This window comes from Macrobrachium nipponense, chromosome 8 (assembly GCF_015104395.2).
Source record: "Macrobrachium nipponense isolate FS-2020 chromosome 8, ASM1510439v2, whole genome shotgun sequence".
Classification (NCBI taxonomy): Eukaryota; Metazoa; Arthropoda; class Malacostraca; order Decapoda; family Palaemonidae; genus Macrobrachium; species Macrobrachium nipponense.
The window spans coordinates 47,893,482-47,920,010 of NC_087203.1; the positions used below are offsets into that span (position 1 = coordinate 47,893,482).

At 48.4% G+C, this 26,529-nt stretch overlaps 1 protein-coding gene across 1 annotated transcript in view; it reads left to right on the forward strand.

Annotated features, from left to right (window-relative positions):
* LOC135222760 (uncharacterized) overlaps positions 1–26,529 on the forward strand; it is a 73,860-nt gene that overhangs the window by 14,402 nt on the left and 32,929 nt on the right. The window contains exons 5-8 of the mRNA XM_064261013.1: positions 10,573–10,736; positions 11,503–11,663; positions 20,957–21,143; positions 21,250–21,410. Of these exons, the coding sequence (XP_064117083.1) occupies positions 10,573–10,736; positions 11,503–11,663; positions 20,957–21,143; positions 21,250–21,410 (673 nt within the window). The remainder of the gene's footprint in view (positions 1–10,572; positions 10,737–11,502; positions 11,664–20,956; positions 21,144–21,249; positions 21,411–26,529) is intronic.

Genomic DNA, 26,529 nt, shown 5'->3' on the forward strand with positions numbered 1-26,529 from the left:
CCTCCCCCCCCTAAGAAGTCTCCTTCGGGAAACTTCTAAGGGCCCGTCCCACCTCGGTGGGACGGGGTGGGGGGTTCCTTCTGCTGGTCCTCCTGCTCCTTCGGGAGCGGGCCCGTCTCCCCTTCGTAAGAAGAGATAGACGGGGACCAGAGGAGTATCGGTTAGCTCTGGTACTTCCTCGCCTGGTGCTAGCGGCGATGCCGCTACGCCAGTTCCCCCCGCTCGGCCTCTCGTTCGCGGGAGATCCCGAGTGTACGCTCTCCCTCGGGAGACCGTGCAGCCAAAGTTTCGGCGCCAGAGTTCGCTCGGCGCCAAGACCACGGCACGGAGCAGAAGCTGGCGAGAACCGCTCAGGTTGACTCTCGCCAGGCCAGCGGCCGCTCTCGCAGCGACCAAGCTGGTAACCGGGTTTTGTTATCCCCCCTAAGAAGACTCCTTCGGGAACTTCGAAGGGCTCGTCACATTCCGGTGTGACGGGGGGGGGGGGGTTCCTTCTGCTGGTCCTCCTGTTCCTTCGGGAACGGGGCCGGGGCCCGTCTCCCCTTCTGAGAAGAAGAAAGAAGACGGGGACCAAGGGTGTGCTGGCTACCGCTGGTACACCCTCAGCCTGGTCTTGGCAGAGCTCTGCTGCTAGACCAGGTACCGGCTCGGTTTCTTGTCCGCGAGAAGTTCCGAGTGTACGATCTCCGTTCGGGTGACCGTGCAGCCAAAGTTAAGACGCCTGAGTTCGCTCAGCGTCATGACCGAGGCACGGAGCAGAAAGACTGTCGAGAGCCGCTCAGGTGACTCTCGCCAGGCCAGCGGCCGCTCTCACAGCGACCAGCCGGTACCTCGGGTGGACGTGACGGTCTCTGACCGGCCACGGGTTGAGGCTGGGAAGAGGTCCCCCAGGTCCCCTCGACCGACGGTACCAGCCTCGGCTGGTACCAGCGGTTTGACGTGCCGCGAGGACGCCTCACCCGGTCTCACGGCGAAAGCGAGCTCTGCAGTCACCTGACGCCGCTCCCACAGGGAGGGACCGGGCGGATACGGTGACCAGCAGCAGCTCGTCTTGACGCACGGGACCGGGGTCGACGTGGCTCAGTCGAGCCGCTCGCCACAGGTGAGCGGCACGGCCAGGCCTGCAGATCGATCCCCACCGCGGGTTGGTGATCGGCTGCAGCCCCCCACGTACGCTGGTCCTGCCAGCGACAGAGCGGGGGGGGTGAGCGTCAGGTCTGTCTCTCCACTACCTTCAACTTCCTCGGGCTACACCGGGAAGAGCGAGGTAGCTAGGAGTGATCGTGAGAGGTGCGCCGCTCACGATCCCGTCACGACGCCGCACGTGCCACGTATGGTCTTAGGACCAACCAGGACGTACGCGCAAGTGATTGGAGGCGACCGTCAGGGGGAGAGGGGGTAGCGTCAGTTCTGTCTCTCCGATACCTTCAACTTCCTCGGCATACGCCAGGAAAGAGCTAGGTATATAGGAGTGATCGTGAGAGATGCGCCGCTCACGATCCCGTCACGACGTCCCGCAACGTGGCCAGGGTGGTTAGTCGTTAGGAACCAACCAGGACGGTAACGCACAATGTGATTGGAGGCAACCGTCAGGGATCTGTTTGCTGGTTCCTTATTACTGAAGGAGGAGGGTCCTGGGAGCTGCTCTTGTTGGAGGACTGACGGTCCTACTCTCAAGACGCTGTAACTTCCGAGATTCAGAGTAACTTTACCCAGGTTATTGCACTGATTCGTCAGCACAACGACGGGCCGGGGGAAGGATCGCCGCTCCCACCAGCAGAGCCCCATGTCTCTGCTCGAGCGTTTTTGGGGCCCGAGAGGGAACCCAAACCGACGGTGGGTAATGCCGCGATCGGAGCTTACCGATTCTGTCTTGAACCAGAGTCTCTCGTCTCCGGACAAGAAGCTCTCTCAGTTCTGGCCGGTCGATCAAGCTACTTCCACCTCCTCTACTGCGACAGCGGCGTTTCTACATGTCTTCGACGACACCGTATTTAAATACTCCTTCGGTCCTCCTGAGAGGTTTCGACCTCGACGAGGACTGGAATGAGTCGGAGGACGGTATCGGCTCTCTCCTGTCAGGTGTCGATCAGCCCCACCCAGACGACGTTCACAGTGGCGGCAGACCCTTACCTACAGTGAGAGTTCGTAACCCTCCTCGGGAAAAAACGTTTTTCTCCTGACGATACGTTTTCCCAGACTCTGAGAGGCCATCCGCCGCAAGGCGATGGCTGCTCCTACTCTTCTCCAACTGCTAGTTCCACTGGGAGGCGAGCGAGTATCCAATTCCTCCCCCTTCCCTCTCTCCTTACGGCTACGAGGGGAAAGGGGAAGGATCCTACAGAGATTTCTCTGTAGGATCCCCACGTTGGGGACTGCGCTACCATGGGGGACCTTCGGGTCCTACCTGACGTAAGCCCCGGTCGTTGAGGAGGGATCCTTCCACCATTCTCGATTTCTACGGGAATCGAGAGGACCACCAGCCGATATCGTTTGACGAATTCGGAATGGGGGTTTTCGCAGACTGCTTAGAATTCTACGGAATTTCTAGCGCATTCGAGTGTTTAGAGTTTTCTACGATCTCCAAACACTTAGGCGAGACCACGGTCCAAAGTGAGCGAGACGAGAATCCCCGATATGTTACACGATAATCGGGAACCTCGCCTATGCTCGAATTCCTGGAATTTCTAGCATTAGGAAGAAGACTGCTGCTGAAAGAAGACTATCTCACAGTAGGCGACCAACCTGGAATAGAGAAGAACGGACGGGAATATCCAGTTTGGCTGGAACTATCGTCTTAGTATTCTGTTCACCATTGAGCTTTCCTTCGAGGAAGACTTCTCTTCACTCTCTTTAATAGAGAACGAAGGTGGTCGATCTCCAATCCTTATTTTGTTTCTTGAAGGAAAGAATTTAGGATGGAGATCGTTGTTCAGAATCCTACAAAAATATACTACGTATTAACCTCGCGACATGATTCTGCTAAGCAGTTGAATAGTCGGAAGGGTAGGCGCATATCCTGGTTATTCTACGGATTGCGACTTAGGACGAAAAGTATTCTAATTGAACTGCAACCCGGGTTGCCTGCAACCTCCCAGGAGTTTTCCAGTTTCAATTTTATATACTTATTGTGTTGTCACAACAACACCATTTTAGCTTTTATATTTACCGAAATTCGTTTCGCTTAAATATAATTGCTCGAGCATATCTTTTTATGCTCGGTGGTTCTAGCCGAACGCATTCCTCGTGGAAGGATTACTTGGCAACTAAGGATGACGATTGTCAGGACAGCTTACTGCGTATTGAATTGCCCGAGGCATTTCAGTATCAGCTGCCGCTTTGAGATAGACGGTTGTTTATGTCTTTCTCACCTGCTTTGATTGAATAACAACCGTATCTCTGCCCAACAATCACGGACTTAAGTCTCTGATTAACGGGGATTCTCGCATACATGAATGACCATCTACTGCTGAGAAACGCTAGTATTCATCGTCTTCGGTATTGCGAGAATTTTAAACAGAGATTATCTATTCGACTCTCATTTCTGTTTACCGCACGGTAACAGATTCTGTAATAGTCTCTTGCTGCATCGATAATCCCGATAATGCGAATGATTTTTTGCGGAATCTGAGTTTGTCCTCAAAATATCTTGTATTCGGAGGTGTACAATTGTTCATTTGTTCACCACCCGGATTAGCAGATGTATGAAAGACATCGCCTACTCCCACACCTGCCAGCTCTACTTCCAAACGTTCAGCCCATGAGAAGCAGTTTCTTCAAGCGGCTCTCCCCTGTGTTTTCATTACTGAAGAACGCCCCGCTTTCATTGGCACAACGGACAGCAATGAAATGGCGGTTAGCGTTTTCAGTCATTTGTAAGCACAAGTTTAGAATCTTGAGATTCCTTCTCTCGATTCAGCTGGAAGACGTAGGTTGCATTCATGCCTACCTTCGTCTTCAACGTCACATAGTGTTGTTTGTTTTTCTCCTTAAGCTGAGATTCAACGTCTATGAGATTTTCTTGCCATCAGGGACCTCGTCTTTTGAAGGCAATTGACTTTCGCCTTTTGAGCTTATGCATTAAGAGAATCATCGCCGCGCCGTCCGGCATCGATGGACTAACAATATTTTATTTGTTTGGTCTCAGCATAACTCTTTAAAGGGCGAAGGTCAACTTGACTTACCCGGATGCTTGGACAACTTGCCTCTACTGATTCCGAACCAGTCAGTCGGCAGCTGTCAGAGCGTCCGAGTCAGTTACGAACTATGCTGTGGACTTAGTTCGGTTGTTCCAGAGCAATCATTACTTCGTCTTAATAGCTTGTCAGTATGAGTACTGTTACATAACCAAAGTCGAGAAGAGGGATAGGTCATACGACTATTCCCTTCTTTTCGTCTTAGGTAACTGCATGACTTCTCTTGAGAAGTCAAGCACAAAGGAAAAGGGATGGGGATTTGTGACGCTCGATTTCGTACCGATCTTCGTAGCGAAGACTCAGAACCCTTCGGTAACTGACGATTGGTTCGAGTCCTTCACAATACCCTCCCTAATGGACGTACACCGCCTCCGATACGAAGGCTATGCTGCTTTGTCCTGTGAAGGTGCGACGGAGCTGTCTGAAGAAAAACTCGACACCCAGATGAGTGTGGACGCCTCTTCATCATTCTCTCGCGTTCCGCAAGAACTTCTCCGTGGCGCAGGTAATGAAGGCAGGCGCCTGGTCCAACCGGACCGCATGCACCTCCTTCTACCTTCAGGATATTGCCCACAGTTCCTTGGTGGATCTTTTTCCTTGGGAACCGTGTGGTTGCTCAACACGTTGTGGTAGTTAACCCAGACCCTCGCAGGCTGAACAGCATCGAGTCCTGGTGACCGTAAGAATGGATGAGGAATGAGAGTGTGACTGGCTCCTCTTCCCATCTTTTTCTTCCCTCTACCTTTGGGTAGAGGGACACGGTCGTCACCCTGCTGGGTAAGGACGAGATGCAGGTGAGCTACTCAATAGAGCACCATCCTATCCCTTTCAGTAGGGATAGGAGTAAATATCCACCACTTCCTCCAACAAGGGGGAGGAAGTGGATGCCAAATTGAGACAAACCCATCATTTTATGATTGTCTCTTGCAAACAGGAACAAGTTCTTGCTTGCTGGTACGAAGAGATACGCTTGCCTCTCTCTTAGTACTTGGCCCAGAGGTCTGACCATTGATCCTGCGGTGCACACCCCGATCAATCGGACAGAGGTTTGGATCCCTCCCTTGCTCTTACGACCAGGGAGGCACTCCAGGGTTGGACGAACACCAGTCTGTTCACCAAAAAGACTCAGATTCCTCCCACCAAGAAGTGAGTCTTCCTATTGTTAAAGGACCGAGGGTTTTGTATTACGTATCGGAACAAATGACAATTTGTCGAAAATTGCATTTTTCCTAACTATACAAACCTGAGGTCCTTTACATATAGTCCCACCTCATGCACCCCTCACTCTGCAACTTTTTGCATGGGCCTAAAGCAAAAGTGATTCTTCACCTCTCGGTGGGCGCGCGGGCGCGCGCACGATCGGACAAGCAGTTAACTACCGTTCTCCCCTTGTTCGAAGCTTACGACCGTCCCAGCTGCCGCTAGTTACCTTCCTATTGTTAAAGGACCTCAGGTTTGTATAGTTAGGAAAAATGCAATTTTCGACAAATTGTCATTTTATTTTCTCCACTCCTAGGTTCGGGTGGCAGTTCATCTGGTAGGTTTAGGTTCCAGTGTTACACTGTCGGCTTCATATAACCCAGGGTTGGTGGGTTCTTTTATGTCTGGCACACAGGTTATGTCATCTTCTCTCAGCGATGGCGGGTTATGCACGGTTTGGGTGTGCCGCTACCTTTTGTTGACAGTTCAGCAGGTTCGGGTGTTACGGCAGCACTCGGGGAGGGCAAAGGTTTTGTGCAACCTTTTGCGGTTGGCTCAGGGCTGTTTTTCTGGGAGCTCTGTGTATGAAAGAGAAGGTTACAGAGGTTCGGGGTTCCCCTTCTTCAGGGTTAGGTAATCCGGGGGTTCATACTGTCTCTTTCTCTGCTCCATTTCGGTCGGACGACGTAGACAACGAAGTCTCCATAGAGGACAAAGGTCCATTGTCAGAGTTGGGCGTTCCCCTTGCGGGTGAGAGTGACTACAAACAAATGGTTGAGTTCATTCATTATCTATTCCCGCAGTCCAAGGTTTTGGAAGATCCAATGAAACCTAAACGGGGGATGTTTGAAGAGTTATACTCGACCAAGCCTACGGTTCTCTATTCATCTTGTAAGCTGCCTCAGTTCAGTCGGGTGGAGCAGGCATCGAGGGAGGCGGATACTCAGTTGGCTTCGGTGGTAGGGTCCGGGAAACAAGATTCGGTTTTGCTTCCTAGTAAGAAGTCTTTGTATGGAGTAGTGGGTAACCCTTCTTCTGGCACAAGGGTCCCTTTGAATGAGTCGGTGGAGGCTCTCCAGGGTTCCTTCGGCTAATAGACAGGTGAGCATTTCCTTATATGAGGCATCCATGCTAGAGGACACATTTAGCAGTCCGTGTGAAGCACTTTCGCATTCGATGTGGATGTTACGTACCGACAATCTCATCACTTTGGTGTCCATGGGTCTGGCTCATCAAGCCAATATATCGGCAGGCTGTACAACATTTATTGGTAAGAAGAGGAAGGATTTGCTTCTAAGCCACCTCCCTCCACACTTCCCGGACATCCATAAGAGGGTTCTGTTGAGGGCGCCCCTTGTGCTCTGCGACAGTTTTTTTAAGGAAGAGGGTGTTATGACAACGATTAACTTCATCTCATCAACTTTGGCTGTCGAATCCCAGCAAGCATGATCCGCATAGCGGCTCAGGGTGCCAAATCACCCAAAGGCTCCCACATACCAAACATTCTTCGGGAAAGACCTTGGAGAAGTGGGGTGCAGAGAGCTGGATAGTGGAAGTGTTGAGGAACGGGTACAGGAACCCTTTTCATTCAGTTCCTCCACTGTCTGATTCCCCCATTCATCTTCCCAGGTATTCCCCATCGTCCATCAAAGGAATAGCCTTGGCTTCAGAGATTTTGTCCTTGTTGGACAAGGGAGTGATAGAGCCAGCTCCCCTTTCTCAGGGTCTCTACAGTCGAATCTTTGTGACCACCAAGGCGGGAGGTACTTGGAGACCCATTATAGACCTTTCGGGTCTCAACCGTTTAGTCTTAGCTACAAAATCTCTCATGGAAACCTCCGAAGCGGTGCTGAGATCAGTCCGGAGAGACGACTGAATGATTTCAGTGGACCTCAACAATGCCTATCTCCAGGTTCCAATACATCAGGAATCTCGGAGGTTCCTTCGTTGCTTCAGGCTGACCACGGCACCTCAGGCGTTTACAAGGGTGATGTCTCCGATTTCCTCTATCATGCATCGTTGGGGCTTCCGCATGAGGAAGTACCTGGATGATTGGTTAATCCAGGCTTCCTCCAAGGAAGAAGCTATAAAAGTGAGAGATTTTCTTCTAGATCTTTGTCGGACTTTGGGGATCCAAATCAATTTGGAAGAGCTCCCTTTCCCCTTCTCAAGTAAAGATATTTCTGGGCACAGTAATTCAGATGCGTCGTTTGAGGGCTAATCCGACCCAAGACCAAGTTCTGACCTTCTTGAGCCAGGTGCAGAACTTCTTGTCGGATCGAGCTCAGCCAGCGAGCAAGTGGAGAAGTTTGTTAGGAAGGATGTCATCTTTGTCCCTTCTGATTCCAGGTTCTCATCTATGGATGTGCTCTCTGCAGGTATGTCTCAGGAATTGCTGGGACTTTCAGGAAGAAAGCGCAGTGATAGTCTGGGATGATTCCTGCCTTAAGGATCTTTGGTGGTGGTCAGAAGAAAGTCATCTGACCACAGGAGTAAGTCTAGCCCTCCCGATTCAAGACGTTCATTTGTATACAGATGCCTCAGATCAGGGTTGGGCTGCAACCCTGGGGGAAACTCAGGCTGAGGGCCTTTGGGGACCAGGAGAAGTCAATCAGTTTCCAAGAAATAAGAGCAGTAGTGGAGGCTCTAAAGCACTTCGTATGTCTGGTAAAGGGAAAGGTTGTACCGCAACTTTCAGACAGCACTACAGCCTTAGCATACCTCAAGAAGGAAGGGGTACAAGACCGTTGACCATGAATCTTGTCGCTCAGAAGACTCCACTGGTGCGAGAGCCCCGATGTTACACTTCTCCAGTTTGTTGTGGAGAAACTCAGTGTGTTGGCGGATGCTTTTGAGTTGATTGCGGGAGGTCTGTAGGAGCGAGTGGACATTGGCGCAGACGGAAGTACAGATCTTGTTAAGGAGGTGGCCGGCTAGTGTGGACCTGTTTGCTACCAGGATGAATTATCGCCTTCTAGTTTACGTATCGCCGGTAGCAGATCCTATGTCCTCCAGAACAGATGCTATGCTACATGTGTGGGACAATCTACAGTTGTATGCCTTCCCTCCTTTTGGTATGATACACCAGGTAACACTCAGATGACCCTAATAGCTCCCTTCTAGCCTCAGAGACCCTGGTTCCCGGATCTCCTAGAAATGTTGTCCGAACCTCCGGTCCTCCTTCCACAAAGGAGGGATCTACTCAGACAGCCACACTTTCATTATTTTCACAAGAACCTTTGCGTGCTGAGGCTAGCTACCTGGAGACTGTCTAGCGAGCAGCCCGTAACACCGGTCTCTCTAAGGCAGTTGCTCGACAGCTCTCCTTTTGCTTAAGAAAGTCAACCCGGAAATTATATCAAGTCAGATGGGCGATGAATAGCAGGTGGTGTAGGAAAGAAGGGCACAGTGTTTCTCCTCCTACTATAGAGAAGGTGGCTGATTTCCTATTGTTCCTCAGGAAATCTAGGAATTTATCCTATTCGACAGTTGCAGGATATAGTGTATGCTTGCAAGTACCTTTAGATTTCATCTTCCGGAACTATCTAGTAATTGGGTTTTGCTTGACCTCCTCAGATCCTTTTAAGACCAAACATCCGGTAGTTCCACTATGGGCCCCTTCATGGGATTTAGCAGCGTTCTTGAACCTTTTGAATTCTCAAGCCTTTGAACCTTTAGAGAGTTTATCTTTGAAAGAAAGAACTAGGAAGGTCTTGTTCTTGGTATTGCTTGCAACAGCTAAGAGAGTAAGGGAAATCCAGACGGTGTCCAAGAAGGTTTCGTCTTTAGACAAGGATATTTATCTCTTACCTCCCGGAGTTCGTAGCAAAATCTGAATCTGAATGTAATCCCCTGCCGAGGGCGTTTAAGGTTTTCTCACTTGAAGATTTTGTTGGTGGAGACACATCAGAAATGTGTCTTTGTCTGGTGTGAGCCCTGAAATGTTATTTGTCACGCACAGTTAAGCTATTGCCACATCCACGGACTTTATTTGTATCCCTGAAAAACCGTTCTAGGGCGATATCTAAGAACGTGATTAGTTTCTTTCTACGAGAAGTCATTTCCCAGTCTAACGTTAGTACTTCGTCTGGTTCGGTCAGTACTGATCCTTGCCCCAGAGCGCACAGTATCAGGGGCATGCCAACATCTTCTTCCTTTCTAAGGAATTATTCAGTCTCGGCTATTCTGGAGGCGGCGACATGGAAGTCGGTATCAGTATTTACGTCTTTTACTACCTGAGAGATGTCCAATTTTCATAGGAGGAGGGTTACTCGCTTGGGCCTTTCGTGGCAGCCAATGCAGTGTTGCAATAATCCAGTCACATGCTAAGTTAGGAGTTCAGGTGTTGGGTTCTTGTTAGTTTTAGATATTTTACAGTTCTTTCCTAGTTAGAGTGTGTCATAAGTGTCATGTACTAACTTTGGTAAGTATGCAGACCGTAGGACTGTACAGTTCCTTCAACCCTTCACGCACACTCTGCACCAACGATCTTCAGCGAACATCGTGAAAGAACAGCTCTTGGAACTTCTCCTTCATACATGAGAGGCTACATAGCCACATGGGAGGCTTCAGTTCCCCTCCATTCATGCGAGGTGTAAGATACCACACGGGAGGTTAGCTTGACAGAGACGAGACCGAGACTTACGAGACTGACGTTGAGGTACTCTCTCCTTCAGGCATCTCGCCTGATGATCGGAATATGGGTGAGTTCACAAGCTTCTTGCGCAGTAGGTTAAACTGAGTTACCTGCGTATGTCTCAGGGCAGGTCGGGCTGGTACTTTGATTGACCTCACCTACGTGTAAATGTTTATCGGGCTAATTTAGGTGTTCAGGGAGTGTATTGCAATATGAAGTTTTCATAATAAAACTAATATTTTAATACTTACCTAAACACCTGAGTGACTCGCACCCGCCTCCCCTCTTCAATGATTAATGATTATGATGAGTGAAGGGGGGAACCCTCTGCTGGCCGGTTTCTGGCAGCAGTGTTGCCAACGGTAGGCAGGTAACTCACTAAACAGTGTTTACCTGCAGCGTTGGTAACCTTGACAGTTAAAACAAATTTTCCCTAATGTTCGTTCTGGTCAGGGCTAATTAGGTGTTCTGGTAAGTATTACAATATTAGTTTTATTATGAAAACTTTATTTTTCATCAAACTCTTGTCTCGACTCTTAGGTTCTCCGATCTTACGAACGGCCTGCCCGACTGGAAGCTGTGGAAGTGGCCCAACAATCCAGCAACTCATCTCAACTGTCCCATCATCATTCCTCTCTTCAGACCTGATGACCCAACAGTTTTGATCACTCTTACCAACTGGTTACAGGTTGCTCTAAGGGCGGGTAAATGGAAAATTCATGTGCTTCACTTTTTAAGCTACAGATTCAAGGAAGTAGTTTCAGAAAGATTTTTTACCAAGAAATTAATACTCTCTTATTTTATTGATTGTTATAATTTTTTTTTAGTGGTACAGCTGATTATGGTGTCATTTTGAAGAAAAATGTTCGTCTTTTATCGCAGTATGTTCGTCAGAATCTCACAGGGTTAATAAGTCGGCTTTCTGAGGAAACTTATTTAACTTTAGACTCAAATACTGGCAAATATACATAAACAGTATAGAGTACAGACACCACCTTCCTTACAAACATTCAACTTAAAGACATTCAGAGATACAAACATGGGATTGCAAATTAGAATTGTGTTGAGAGCACTCCCCTTTGCCAACCGTAAGTTCAGATTTTATTTTGCACGCTTATTCTGTACACACTGTACTGTATGTACAGTGTATTGTGTTTTAGAATAAAAAAACGTATAGTAATGAATCAATTTTATATCATACACGCTGAACTTACTGAGGCATGAAGAGTAAGTACTACAGTAATCACCTTACAAACAATTCAACATCTGGAACATATCTTGTTTGTAAGTAGGTTGATGTCTGTATGTGTATATATATTTTTTTAGGACAGATGGTACAGTAGATTCAAGATCGTTCCAGTCTTTTTGCATTTATATAATTTTTTATTTATAATATTGCACGTTGGTAGTGCTCTTTGGCAATATACAACCAGACACCTAAAACAAGTTTTTGTGCGCATACATTTCCAGAACTGATCGAGTGTCGGGGCAAACCGAATAAAGAAAGGTGCGAGAACTTACTGAGAGCTGTGCACAACTTAGTGAAAGTCACCGGAACTCAGATTCCAGTCATAAATGACTTCCTTATCGATTACATGAGCGTTTGGAATCAGAGGTCATATTTTCCCTTGGTAAGCAGAAGTTGCTGCTGGCTTTCAAATTCCCTCTTTGCCAAATGTGGTATAGAAATTGTTTGTATATATTGTATTTTACATTATACTATTTGAACGTCAGAAGTTCAAGGACAATGCAATGCATGATTACTATTCTCTTTGCATTTTAATACATTTTTATATATTCTTAAAGAAATGCTGCTGTAGTCAATACAAGTGATTGGATAGTATGTCACTTAACCCTTAAACGCCGAAGCGGTATTTTAAAAATCGTCTCCCGTATGCCGGCGGCGTTTGTGAGTGAGCGACAAAGCGGAAAAAATGTTTTTTTCAAAAAATCACAGTACGCTTAGTTTTCAAGATTAAGAGTTCATTTTTGGCTCCTTTTTTTGTCATTACCTGATGTTAAGTATGCAACCATCAGAAATGAAAAAAAATATCATTATCATATATAAATATTGGGATATATGACAGAGCAAAAAAAATTTTCATATATAATTGTATACAAAACAGGCTGTGAGCAAAACGGTTAAAGCTAACGAGTTAATTTTTTTTTCGTTGTATTGTACACTAAATTGCAATCATTTTGGTATATAACACATTGAAAAACGATCAAGTCAACACAGAGAAAATATTATCACAAAATGATGCATGAATTTGTAACGCGCAAACGTAAAAATAAGCGGTTTTCTAAAATTCACCATAAATTGAAATATTGTGCTAGAGACTTCCAGTTTATTGCAAAATGAAGGTAATTGATTGAATATTACTAGACTGTAAGTGTTGTAGCCTACAATTGCAGCTTTCGACCATTTCGGTCGAGTTAATGTAGACCGAAGGACGAATTTTTTCTATTTATCGTTTTTTATATGAAAATATTTCAAAACTGATAAAAGCTACAACCATGGGTTGTTTATTGTTGTATTCTGCATGAAATTGCGCACATTTTCATATATAAAACATTATGTAACGGCTAATTTAAAATGGTGCTAACATTACGACAATCGGACGAAAAAATTTATGATTTTTTCGGAAGAGTTACCGCGCGGACGTAAGGAAAAAGTTTATTTCATAAATTCACCATAAATCGAAATATTGTGTTAGACTTCCAATTTGTTGCGTTAGACTTCCAATTTGTTGCAAAATAAAGGTAAATGATTGAATATTACTAAAATGTAATAGTTTTAGCTTACAATTGCGTTTTTTTACCATTTCGGTTGAGTCAAAGTTGACCGAAGGTTGAAATTTTGGCACATATCGTTATTTAATGAAAATTTTGTTCATGCCACTTACCTGACAGATATATATATAGCTGTATTTTCTGACGTCCGACAGAAATTTCAAAACTCGCGGCACACGCAGTGGGCGGCCAGGTGGTAGTACCCATTCCCGCCGCTGGGAGGCGGATATCAGGAACCATTCCCATTTTCTATTCATATTTTTTTCTGTCGCCGGTCGGTAAACATCTGTTTACAGACCTCTGCTCAGGATTTTTTGGAAATTGACTCGCTTTTAAGTATCTGATTGATTTTTTTTTGGTATTGAATTGGATTGTTGAATTGGCATGCGCGATAGTGGACCGTTTTTTGATTTTGGATTGACTTTTCTCTATAAGATATGTCTGGATCAAGTGTTGTGAGTTTCAGAGTGTGTGTGAGGGCTGATTGTAAGGTGAGGCTACCGAAAGCATCGGTAGACCCCCACACAGTATGTATGAGTTGTAGGGGGCTTAATTGTTTTGATTGATACCCCCCCCCCATCGGTGCAATGAATGTGAGAAATTGACCGATGATGAATGGAGAGTGTATGAGTCCTATCGCCTTAAATTGGAGCGCGATAGGATCAGGAGGTCTTCCTCAAGGAGTGGTTCTTCCAAAGGTAAGACTAACATCTCTCCTGCACTAACACCTGTAGTGTTTACAACCCCTAAACCTGTGTTGCCTTCGGGCTCTGATTCTGTGTCGGGAGAAGCGAATGCTCTCTCTATGATTTTGGAGTCTCTTCGCACTCTGGAGACCAAAGTGAAAGCCTTAGAAACTGGCTCGGTGCAAGTGTGTGATCGTGCCCCCAGTGTTGTGGAGGGGGCGTCAGATCGGCCCCATAATGCCTCTAGGCCTAGACCTCTATCAGACTCCCAAGACCCAGGGAGGAGGTATGTCGAAAGCCGCAAGAGGGTTACGGGGGCTTCCCACCGATCTGGCGTCCCTTCGGCAGACCCTGTAGCAAAGACCCAGGCTGCCAAGGACCGTGCACGAGCGCGCGTCCTGAAAGAGTGCTTCTCGTCCTCCGAAGCGTCCTCCCCCGCGCGAAGGGGTGGAGCGCTCGGAGAGACTCTCGTCCGTTGAAAAGGACGTTTCTTGCGGAGGACGCTTCACGTCCTCTTTCGCCGCTTTCGTCGGAAGACGCTTATGATGTCTTTCCGCCTCAGAAGAGAGGTAGGATCTCCTCCGATGAGGACGCTAGGTTGCGTGCACAGGCGCGTATACCTGAGAAACAGGTAGCTGTACCTGTGAGAAGGAAGGAGGCGTCCCCTCGCCCCTCGTCTTCTCACAGGATCAGTCCTGCTTCCTCTGCTCATTCTCCCCGACGAAGAACATTCTTTTGTCCCTTCAGGACCAGCTATCCTCGCTTATGGCTCAGAGGACTCGCCCAGCAGCAGTCGAGCCTAAGCGGAGGAAGGACCTTAGACTGCCTGTCAAGAGGACTAAGCAGTCTCCTTCTCCTTCACCTACTTCGTCTCGTTCGCCGATCGCTTCTCCTTCGGCGATTCGCCGATCTCGTTCGTCATCTAGAAGGACGTTACGTCAGGACGCTTTTGAGGACGCTCTGTACGAGGACGGTCGGCAGGACGTTCGGCAAGACGCTCGTCAGGACGCTTGTCAAGACGCTCGTCAGGACGCTAGGCAGGACGTTCGTCAGGACGCTTGGCAGGACGCTAGGCAGGACGTTCGTCAGGACCTCCAGGACGCTCGGCCAGGACGCTCTCCAGGACGCTAGACAGGACGCTTGGCAGGAAGCTCGCCAGGACGTTCAGGCCTCCTTTCAAGACGTTTTTGGGGATTCTGATCAAGAAGTCTTACCCCCAGACGCTATTTTACGCGCACAGGCACGTATGCCAGCGAAGAAATGTAAGGACGCTTCTCGGGCAGGTGAGACTGCTGCGGAAGGCGCTGAGGACGCTCGTCCTCCTCAGGACGCTCTACCTTCAACGAGCAGTAAGCGTCATAAAGAAGACAGCCGAAATAAGGCTGCATCTAGCAAGGATAGGGGTCCTTTGATCAAGCCAAGACCCGCAATTAGGACGCCTTCTCCTGACAGACGGTCTCCTCTTCCGTTTAGAGAAGAAAGGAGAACTAGTAGTTCTCGGCTGAATCGGTTGAAGAAAGGAATCCTTTCCGCTACAGCCCCATTCTATCTCGGACTATAAAGTCCTCGTACGACTCTTGCGTTCTTCTTTTGAAGACAAATTTCAGCCCGCAGCTCCCAAGTCTCCTCCTTCGCAGTTTTCTTCATCTAAAACTGGAAAAACCCCGGAGTTTGTAGAGATGAAAACTTCTCTATCAACGAAACGTGCTTTTAAAAAGCTCCAGGATTGGATGATGAGAAGGAGAGACCAAGGCAAGACGACCTTCGCCTTGCCTCCAACTAGACTTAGTGGAAAGGGGGCATTTGGTATAGAACCAAAGATGAAGTGGGAGTTCGTATCCCTTCTTCGGCTCAGGGAGATTTCTCCAGCCTTGTGGATTTACAGAGGAGGGTCGCTTTTACCTCTGCTAAGGTAACTTGGACCGCGTCGGAGACTGACCATCATTTGAAAGGTCTGCTCAGGACGCTGGAAGTCTTCAACTTCCTTGACTGGTGTTTGGGAGTTCTGGATATGCAAGCGAGAAGCCCAGAATCTCTTAGTCTGGGGGAGCTGTCCAGCGTGTTAGCATGTATGGACAAAGCCGTCAGGGATGGTTCGGAGGAGCTCGTATCTCACTTTGGAACAGCCTTATTAAAAAAGAGAGCTTTGCTGTGCAAAACTTCACAGCTCGTTCGGTGACGCCAGCTCAGAAAGCGGATTTGTTGTTTTCGCCTCTTTCGAACCATCTCTTCCCCCAGACTTTGGTAAAGGACCTGACGAACAGCTTACAAGAGAAGGCAACTCAGGACCTTTTGGCCCAGTCTACAAGACGGTCAGCCGTACCTTCAACCTCTTCGGCTGACCAGTTTCTTTGTCCAGCCGAAAGAAAGTAAAGCCCTTTCGTGGGGCTCCCCCCTCGAGAGGCAGCTCCTCGAGCGGACAGGGAGGGTTTTTCACGAGGAAGAGCTTCCTTTAAGCCAAAAGCCTTCCAAGTGAAAAGCATGTCCTTCAGACACCAGTCGGAGCCAGACTGAAGTATTTTGCGGGAGCGTGGAGAGAGAGAGACACGGACTCTTGGTCCCTCAAGATCGTGGAGCAGGGGTACAGATCCCCGTTTTTAGATCTTCCTCCTCTTTCTACGACTCCCAGAGACCTTTCTCCATCCTACCAAGGGGAAAAGAAGAAAGTCTTGTTCGATCTCCTTCAGCAGATGATCGACAAAAGAGCGGTGGAACAAGTCGCGGACCTGGGGTCTCCAGGTTTTTACAACAGAATCTTCCTAGTACCAAAGCAGTCGTAGGTTGGCGTCCAGTTCTAGATGTAAGCAGGCTCAATCTTTTCGTGGAAAAGATCAAATTCACGATGGAGACGCCTCATTCTGTTCTGGGAGCGTTGAGACGGGCGACTGGATGGTATCCTTAGACTTGCAGGACGCGTACTTTCACATCCCGATCCACCCTCTTTCAAGAAAGTATCTAAGGTTTGTCTTAGACAACAAAGTATGGCAGTTCAGAGCTATGTGCTTCGGACTGACCACGGCTCCGATGGTGTTCACAGTGGTGATGAAGAACGTAGCGAGGTGGCTACACTCTTCGGGAATAAGAGTTTCCCTATACCTCGACGACTGGCTGATCAGAGCGTCGTCGAGAGAGAAGTGTCTGAAGGACTTGCAGTTCACTTTAGCCTTAGCGAAGTCCCTGGGACTTCTGGTCAACCTCGAAAAGTCGCATCTGACCCCAACACAGTCCATCGTGTATCTGGGGATTCAGATGGATTCAGTGGCTTTTCGAGCGTTTCCGTCCCAGGAACGTCAGCGGCTTAGGCTTAGAAAAGATCTCAGCCTTTCTAAGGAAAGAGACTTGCTCGGCGAGGGAATGGATGAGTCTGCTGGGGACCATTTCCTCGCTAGAAAGGTTTGTTTCCTTGGGAAGACTGCACATCAGGCCTCTCCAATTTTTCTTGGCAGACGAGTGGAAGGCCAAAGACGATCTCAATGCAATATTGAGAATATCGATTCCAATCAAGAACCACCTAAGATGGTGGTTGGACCCTCAGAAGCTTCAAGAGGGCGTGTCCCTAAGTCTTTTGAGCCCCGACCTAGTGTTGTTTTCAGACGCTTCCATCACAGGATGGGGAGCAACACTAGGGGGAAGGAAGTGTCAGGCTCCTGGAGAGGGGAACAGGTAGCCTGGCATATAAATGTCCAAAGAACTGGCAGCAGTATTTCTGTCCCTGCAGTTCTTCGAAAAGAGTTTGGGAGAACAAGATTGTTCAGATAAACTCGGACAATACCACAGCACTCGCTTATTTAAAAACCAGGAGTAACACACTCCAGAACGTTGTACTCCCTAGCGAGAGAGATTCTGCTGTGGGCAAAAATAAAAAAGGTGACTATCCTGACGAGATTCAATTTGCAGGGAGCTGCCAAAAACTTCCAGGGCAAAGACCTTCTCAGTCGTCGGGACCAAGTCCTTCCGACGGAATGGACCTTGCACGAGGACGTTTGTCGAGACCTGTGGACGCTGTGGGGACGTCCACTGGTCGACTTATTCGCAACGTCAAGGAACAAGAGACTTCCTCTTTACTGCTCCCCGGTCCTGGATCCAGAAGCAATCGCGGTAGACGCTTTGCTTTGGAATTGGACGGGCCTAGACTTATACGCCTTCCCACCATTCAAGATTCTGGGGAAGTCATGAGGAAGTTGGCGGCCTCGGAAGGGACAAGGTTAACCCTGATCGCTCCGATGTGGCCAGCGAGAGAATGGTTCACAGAGGTCATGTCTTTCCTTGTAGACTTTCCAAGGACATTGCCCTGGAGGAAAGTCTACTCAAACAGCCTCACTTCGAAAGGTTTCACCAAAACCTCTCCGCTCTGGGTCTGACTGCGTTCAGACTATCGAAAAGTTGGCCAGAGCGAGAGGTTTTTCAAAAGCAGCTGCGAGAGCAATCGCACATGCGAGACGTGCTTCCACAAGAGCTGTTTACCAATCGAAGTGGGCTTCCTTCAGGGCATGGTGTAAAAAGGAGGGAGTTTCCTCTTCCTCGACCTCTGTGAACCAGATAGCTGATTTTCTGCTCTTTCTCAGGAATGTGCAGAAATTAGCGGTCCCTACCATCAAGGGATATAAAAGCATGTTGTCAGCGGTTTTTAGGCACAGAGGCCTAGACCTGTCTGACAACAAGGATATTCATGACCTTTTAAAAGTCTTCGAGACCTCGAAGGTTCCTCAATGAGACCTCCATCATGGAATCTGGATGTAGTCCTTAAATTCCTTATGTCGAGCACTTTCGAACCAGCCTTCAGACCAGCGGTCTTCTTCGAAATCTGACAAGGAAGGCTCTTTTCCTAACTTCTCTTGCGACGGCTAAGAGAGTTAGTGAAATTCAAGCGTTTAGCAGTTAATGGGATTCAAAGGGACAATGCTGTCTGCTGTTGAACCATCTTTCTTGGCGAAGAATGAAAATCCTTCGAACCCTTGGCCGAAGACTTTCGAGATCAAGGGAGTATGTCAACGTTCTGGTGGGCCAAGAACCAGAGAGAGTCCTGTGCCCGGTCAGGGCTCTCAAGTTCTAACCGTGCATAGAACGAAAGAGGTAAGAGGTCCCTCAGGTAACCTCTGGTGCTCTGTGAAGAGAACCAGAGTTACCTTTATCGAAGAATGCTGTTGCTTTCTTTCTAAGGGACACCATTCGGGAGGCTCATTCATCTTTCCAGAAGACTGATTTGAGCCTCTTCCGAGTAAAAAGCGCACGAAGTACGAGCCGTCGCTACCTCTCTTGCCTTCCAAAAGAACATGTCAATCAAGGACATCCTTGATTGCACCTTTTGGAGGAGTAACTCCGTCTTCGCCTCACATTACCTAAGGGATGTGAGAACGATCTATGACGATTGTAATGCACTGGGGCCATACGTTTCTGCGGACACAGTATTGGGGTCCGGAAGTAGCTCTTTCCCTTTCCATTAGGTTAGGTTTAAGTTAGTTGTGTTTTTAGGTTGTGGTGAGTCTTATGTGAAGATCTCCCATCCTTTGTTAGTTAGTTTTAAGGGGTTTTTGTGAATAGTTGGTCAGGTGGTGGTCAGTTGCTTCGTTGCCCTCATTTGTATGGCCTCGATGGTCTTGTCACGCTGAGGTCTCGCACCCGTTGACAGATCATCCAGAGCGCACCAGCACTACAGGTCTCCACCTGGCTGGCAACTCTGTGATTAAGCAAAAGCAGTCTTACGTGACAGTAATCTAACATAGTCTACTTTGCAAACAGGGTAGGTAACCAAGATGTAATAATCATCTACTTAATTTAAGTTTCCTAAAAACAATCCTATTCTGTCTCTTCCCACCATCCGAAGGTGGGATTCAGCTATATATATATCTGTCAGGTAAGTGGCATGAACAAAATGTTATTGTTATTATACAATTAAGTTTGTTCATACTTACCTGGCAGATATATATAATTAAAGTGCCCGCCCTCCTCCCCTCAGGAGACAGAGGCATTAATAAAAATATAATAGAAAATGGGAATGGTTCCTGATATCCGCCTCCCAGCGGCGGAATGGGTACTACCACCTGGCCGCCCCACTGCGTGTGCCGCGAGTTTTGAATTAAATTTCTGGTCGGACGTCAGAAAATACAGCTATATATATATCTGCCAGGTAAGTATGAACAAACTTAATTGTATAATAACAATAACATATTTCAAAACTGATAAAAGCTACAACCATGGGTTGTATTTTGTTGTATTCTACATGAAATTGCGCACATTTTCATACATAAAACTTTATGTAACGGCTAATTTAAAATGGTGCAGACATTACGACAATCGGACAAAAAAATTTCTCATTTTTTTCAGAAGAGTTACCGCGCGGACGTAAGGATGATTTTTTTTTTTTTTTTTTTTCCATAAATTCACCACCATAAAAATCGAATATTGTGCTAGAGACTTCCAATTTGTTGCATAATAAAGGTAAATGATTGAATATTACTAGAATTTAAGAGTTTTAGCTTAAAATTGCGTTTTTTTACCATTTCGGTCGAGTCAAAGTTGACTGAAGGTTGATATTTTGGCACTTATCGTTATTTATATGAAAATATTTCAAAACTGATAAAAGCTACAACCATGGGTTGTTTTTAGTTGTATTCTACATACAACAAAATTGCACCACATTTCCATATTACAAAACTTTTATGTAACTGGCTAATAATTTTAAATGGTGCAAACATTACGACAACTGGACGAAAAAATTTATGATTTTTTCGGAAGAGTTACCGCGCGGACGTAAGGAAAAAGTTTTTTCATAAATTCACCATAAATCAAAATATTGTGCTAGAGACTTCCAATTTGTTGCAAAATGAAGGTAAATGATTGAATATTACTAGAATTTAAGAGTTTTAGCTTAAAATTGCGTTTTTTGACCATTTCGGTCGAGTCAAAGTTGACTGAAGGTTGATATTTTGGCACTTATCGTTATTTATATGAAAATATTTCAAAACTGATGAAAGCTACAACCATGAGTTGTCTTTAGTTGTATTATACATGAAATTACGCACATTTTCATATATAATACACCATGTAACGGCTAATATAAAATGGTGCAAAAATTATGTCAAAGTGACGAAATAATTTCTGAGATGTGTCGCTGATGCTTTTTAGTGTGAGAAGATAGAAATTCGCGCTTGCGCGCCTGGGTAACGATTGTAAACAAAACAACGCCTTGATCTGTGAGCTCTTAGCATCCCCCAAGGCGGGTGATTCAAAAGTTTTCACCTAGGAGGCCTATAAGTATTTTTCCGCGAATTTAAAAAAAAACTTTTTTATATCGACGTATATACGTCCAGTCGGCACCTAACAGACAATTTATATCGACGTTTAATACGTCCAATTGGCGTTATAAAGGGTTAACTGTCATGTGATGCAATCAAGTTTAGAATTCAGCATTTATAAAAAGAAATGCCTTTCTAAAATTCTTCCAGGTACTGTCGTTGATGGAATACTCGACGTACGTTTCCGCGGAATTCACTTCCCACACATACTTCAGGATTATTGCAGAGTTGCTGGACAATGCCTCCATGGTGAAATGGTGCAGAGTCATCGAGACTGTCGGCAACACGGCAGCTGTATGGGCCATAAGAGCTATGGAAGAAGCTACAGGATCGGACCGTGAGTTGTCGCTTCCATTGCCTTTGAATCTGTCCTCTGAAGAGACGAAGGGACTTTGCATACACAACCTCATTCTATTTGTTTTTTTTACTCTTTCTCTCCACAGAGTACATGAATTGGCCTGGAACATCTGGCTTTGAGGATAATAGCTCCATCACCGGCCTGTGGTTCCTGATAAACAAAATGGAGAGGCTTTTCTCGGCAGCCATGTTGGAGTATAAGTGTCATCCGATGGTCATACATCACATTATTGATTTCTATGTTAAGGTTTGTAAATTGAGTCAGTTTGTCACTGTAATGTTGGAAAGGGGTATTTCAAGCATTCTTCAAAAGTAATGTTCTTCAAGACTGAAGCTTTCGCTTGCAGAGTTTCATCAATTATTGTGTGTTAAATTCTTGAAAGTTGCTAGTTTCATATTGAGGTTTTATTGATATTTTTGGGTGATTGATAGCATCATGATGCTTACATAAAACAAGTCAAGATTGTAGGGATCTTGTTATTGTCGTCAAATCATGTAACATAGCATGGAAGTCAGAATATTCGGTGTGGCTCTTTACATTACTAAAGGTGTTTTGTTGCACGAGAGATTTCATCATGTATCCTTAGTGCATTCTTTTTTGTTCCGATACGAAATACGCCTCCGGTCTTACAATAGGAAGGTACTTAGCGGCAGCTGAACCGGTCCGTAAGCTTCGAACAAGGGGGTTCGGTAGTTAACTACTTGTCCGGCAGTTAGCGGTACGCTCGACTGCGAGGCGAGGAGTCAATTTGCTTTCGGCCGCGCTAGTGGATGGACGTGCTGCTCTTCGTCTCTCTGCCCGCTTCTGTCGTATGCTTGGTTTGCTTCACTGCATGAAGACATTTTTACTTTTTATTTTACGTGTGTGTATTTGCAAGTATAAAAGTAAGTATGTGTCTGCTTTTGTTTTTATTTGTAATAGAAATAGTACAACAAGAGCCGGAGAAAGAAAACCCCCTCCCGCGCCCCCCCATCAACCGCAGATTATGTCCCGGGTATTGGGGGCCGTAAGTGTGGGGCTTTCTGCTCTTCTGTGGAGGTTGATCCTCATGATTTTTGTGCTCGGTGTAGAGGGCGTGAATGCTCTCGCACCGAGACATGTGATACATATATTTTTTGGTTGGAGGCGCAGTGGGAGCGCTATGGTGGGAGGAAGAAGCCACGGAAGCCGGCTAAGGAATCGTCGGAGGACTCTCTGGCTACGCCCTTGATTACTGACATGTCTTCCTCCTTTCTCCCTCCATCTCAGCTCCCGTATGGCTCCTTCCCCTTCGGGGGAGGTTTCTCGCTCCCTCTCCTCCCTCGATCAGTCGAGCTTAGAGGAGGGGGCGACATACCCCGACATCCAGTTGTACTCGGGGTCCTCCATTCGCTTGGGCTGGGAACTGTCCCCCCCCCCCCCCCCCCCCAACCCCCCCCCCCCCCCCCCCCCCCCACTAATCTACCTGACTTTTCCTTCCTCAGACTTGCTGACCACAGGCGACGATCTTGGTAGGGCCTGGTACTCGCTGGGGCTGCAAGGGACACCGACGGTCCAGGGGCTGCTGAGTCATCTGGCGAGAGGGGCCATGCCGGTAACACACGGGCCGACCACCACGACTACCACAACAGTGTCCACGCCGGGCTACGCTGCTCCGCCTCACCTGGTATACACGCAGCACGTAGCCACGGTGACCCTGACAGCCGCTGTGCAGGCTCCGCTGCCAGAGGTTTCCTTGCCCGCTGCTACGCCGCCACCTGCTGCAGCCCCGGACTTCTAGTGTCCCAAGAGCTCTCCGCTAGACCTGCCTCCTGTGCAGAGGATGCTGCCGGTTCCTGCCCCGCCTCCTGTTCCTGATTTTGTTGCCGCTCCAGCCCTGGTACCAGTTCTTGCCACCGTCATTCCTGCCTGTGGTGTTCCTGTTCCCACCCCAGGTCCTTCCTGAACAGGTGCAGTCGGGCCTGTTGCTTTGGCAACTGTCCCGGCTCCGTCCTGGAAGGAAGACCTGACGGTGGTGCTGAGGAAGCTGACGAAGAGGAAGAGGAGGAAGGTGTCGTCTTCATCTTCATCGTCTCCTTCGTTGTCGTCGCCTGCAGCCGCTTCCCCTTCAACTTCTAAGGCCCCAAAGCCGAAGAAGAAGAAGTCTGCCTCCTCCCCACTAAGAAGTCTCGTGCCGAGACTTCTAAGGGCCCGTCCCACTCCAGTGGGACGGTTGGGACTTCCATTGGTCCTCCTGTTCCTTCGGGAACGGGGCCCGTCTCTCCTTCCGGCACCTCCTCACCTGGTGCCAGAGGTTCTGCCTCGGCGCCAGGACCCAGGCACGGGCCGGAAGACTGGCGGGGGTCGCTCGGGCGACCCTCACCAGACCAGCGATCGCTCTCGCGGCGACGCGCTGGTACCCAGGGTTGACGCAACGGTCCCAGACCGCTCTCGGGCTAAGGCGAGGAAGCGGTCCGTCCCCTCGGTCGCCTGAACCAACCTCGGCTGGTCCAAGTGGCGTGACACGCCGCTCCTACCAGGACCAGGCGGAGAGGGGACCAGCAGCAGCTCTTCTGATGCTTGGGACTGTCGCTGCTGTTCTCGGTCCAGCCGCTCAACCCGGCCTGCAGACCGATCACCACTGCAGGTTGGTGATCGCCTGCAGCCCCCTCAGAGCCGATGTGCGTGGCGGGAGCGTCAGGTCTGCCTCTCCGATCCCTTCAACTTCCTTGGGCTTTACCGGGAAGAGCGAGGTGATCAGGAGCGATCGCGAGGGGCGTGCACGACGCCCTACGAACCTGGCACGGTCCTCGGACCAACCAGATCGTATGCGCAGGTGGTAGGAGACCAGGAGGGGTCTGTCGTGGTTCCTACTGTGGAAGGAGGAGGGTCTCGGGAGGCATTCTCGTTGGAAGGGCTTGACGGTCTGTTTCCACAGGATGCAGTCACTCCCGAGATCCAGAGGTCGTTCGCGGAGGTAATTGCGCTGATTCGCCAGCACAACAACCTCGGAGAAGGATTGCCGCTCCCACCTACCGAACCTGCATCAGGCTTGGAGGCGTTCTGGGGACCTTAGAAGGAACCCAGGACGGCGGTGGGTCTGCCGCGATCAGCCTAGGCCAAGTGGACGCTCTCGTCTCCAGGCAGGAGGGTTCGCTTTGGTCCGTTAGGTCTGCTAAGCTCCTTCCTCCACCTCTACCACGACAGAGGCGCTTTTACGTGCCTTCAGAGGACCCTCTGCCGCCCAAACAGGTTAACCCGGAGCTAGTCAGGCTAACTCCGGGGGTGTCTCTGCCGGAGCTCCTGTTGGAGAACCTCTGGTTCTCACAGCAGGAGGCACTTGCTTTGGAATCTACCGCAATGGCAGCATTCCAAGCAGTCTCATGGCTCGACCTGTGGTCCCTCACAGTGTCGAAAACCGCGGCCTCCTTGGGGAACATCACTCCTGAAGGGGACCCGGCTTTCGTGAGACTGTGCCAGTCTGGTGGGAGGGCTAATGCTACCTGGCCCACCAGACGGCCAACTGTGGGCCAACCTGGTTCTCAGGTGTAGAGACGCTGTTCTCACCCGAGTGACCAGGGCGGCCGGGCGTGAGGCGGCTCTGGGTCTTCGCAACGGACCGGTGCAGAGTTCCAGAGTTCCTCCTCTCTCTTCCCAGGAGAGATGGTGGACGCTGCGGTGGAAAGACGGCGCACTGACGTCAGTGACCGTTTAGTACACCAGGCAGTCTCGAAGGCGTCTGGGCAGCCTCAAGCTACTGCAGCCAAGCCTAAGAGTTTGGTTAGCACTTCCTCTGATGCCAAGACGATCGCATCATTGAAGCCTAAAGGAAAGACTCTGCCTTCAACTTCAAGGAGCGACCGTCACCAGCCCTCCTTCTCACAAGGGGGCGCGGGGAAGAAGAAGTCGAAGAGAGGTGGGAAACGCTAGGGGCGGCGTTCCCCCTCACCTGCTGCCGGAAGTGGGGGGGTGCCTGGCGAGCCATTGGGCAACATGGCAGCGATCTGGATAGTGAACGTCCTTCGGGAGGGATATCTACAGGCAGCCCGCGGTTAACGGCGCAATCGCTCAATGGCGAATCAGTTTTACGGCAGTCGTCAAAAATATTCATAAAATAATAAGGAATTTTAAGATTTATTTACGGCGCAAATATCGGTCAGCGGCGCCGCAAGCGCCGTTATGCCTATGGAATAAATAGTGTTTAATGGCGATGTTAACCGGTTGAAGGTGCTGTTGACTGACAGCCATTTTCCTAAGCACGGTGACGGGAACTAGATTTTTGTGTGTATATTGTACTGTGCTGTAGTACTTGAGCCGAGACGACCGGCCTGCCGCATCCATCTCTCGTTTTAGTTTTACTGCTTAACTTCATTCATCATGGGTCCTAAGCGTCCAGCTACTACGTCCCATGGAAATGACGCCAAGAAGAGGAAGACGATATCGCTGGAGACGAAATACGATATCATCAAGCGGTCTGAGAGAGGTAAAACTTTGTTTACTATGCCAAAGTTTCCATGTAGGGTCATCAAATCTGGCATGAAAAATTTGTAGAAGAACCGTTCAGACCATAGTAAAGGTTATGTAAATGATATTAACATTTTTATTGAGAGTTACTACATACGTAGCTATTAGGGTAAACTATCTGCCCATGACGCAGATTTAGGTGGCATAAATCAGGATTAGTATACTTTACATAACACCCAAAGGATTAAAGGTAGGCTTTCTTCCCTTTACAGTATTTACAATAGTACTATAATGTACTGTACAGTAAATGATATAGTACTACTACATAAATAACATTTTACTTGATGCGCGATCGCTAGATTACGGCGCTGTTGACCGGTCAAAGGCGCTGTTAAGCGATGTAGTGGTCCGAAAGAAGGTGTGTGGCAGCTGTAGACTTTAAAATCGCTCAACGACGAAAATCGCTCAGCAGCGGCAGCCAGGAACAGAACCCCTGCCGCTAACCGAGGGCCGCCTGTACTACCCTTCGAGTCTCGGCCACCCCTCACCTCCAACCCGGTCCATCTGCAAACCTACGTTCCTGGCTCAACCAAGGACGTGATGCTTCGGCAGGAAGTAGAAGCCATGCTGAGCAAACGAGCTGTGGAGATCATTCAGGATCAGTCGCCGGGTCTACAGCCGCCTCTTCCTTGTGGAGAAGTCTTCGGGAGGCTGGCGCCCAGTGATAGATCTCTCTCCCTTGAACCGATTCGTTCGCCAGAGTCGGTTCACGATGGAAACAGCACGTTTGGTGCTAGATTCCATCAGGGAGAACGACTTTTTGGATTTGAAGGACGCGTATTTCCAGATACCCGTCCATCAATCTTCCAGGAAGTACCTCCACTTCATCCTCGACGGGACGGTGTACCAATTCAGGGCACTTTGTTTCGGTCTCTCAACCGCC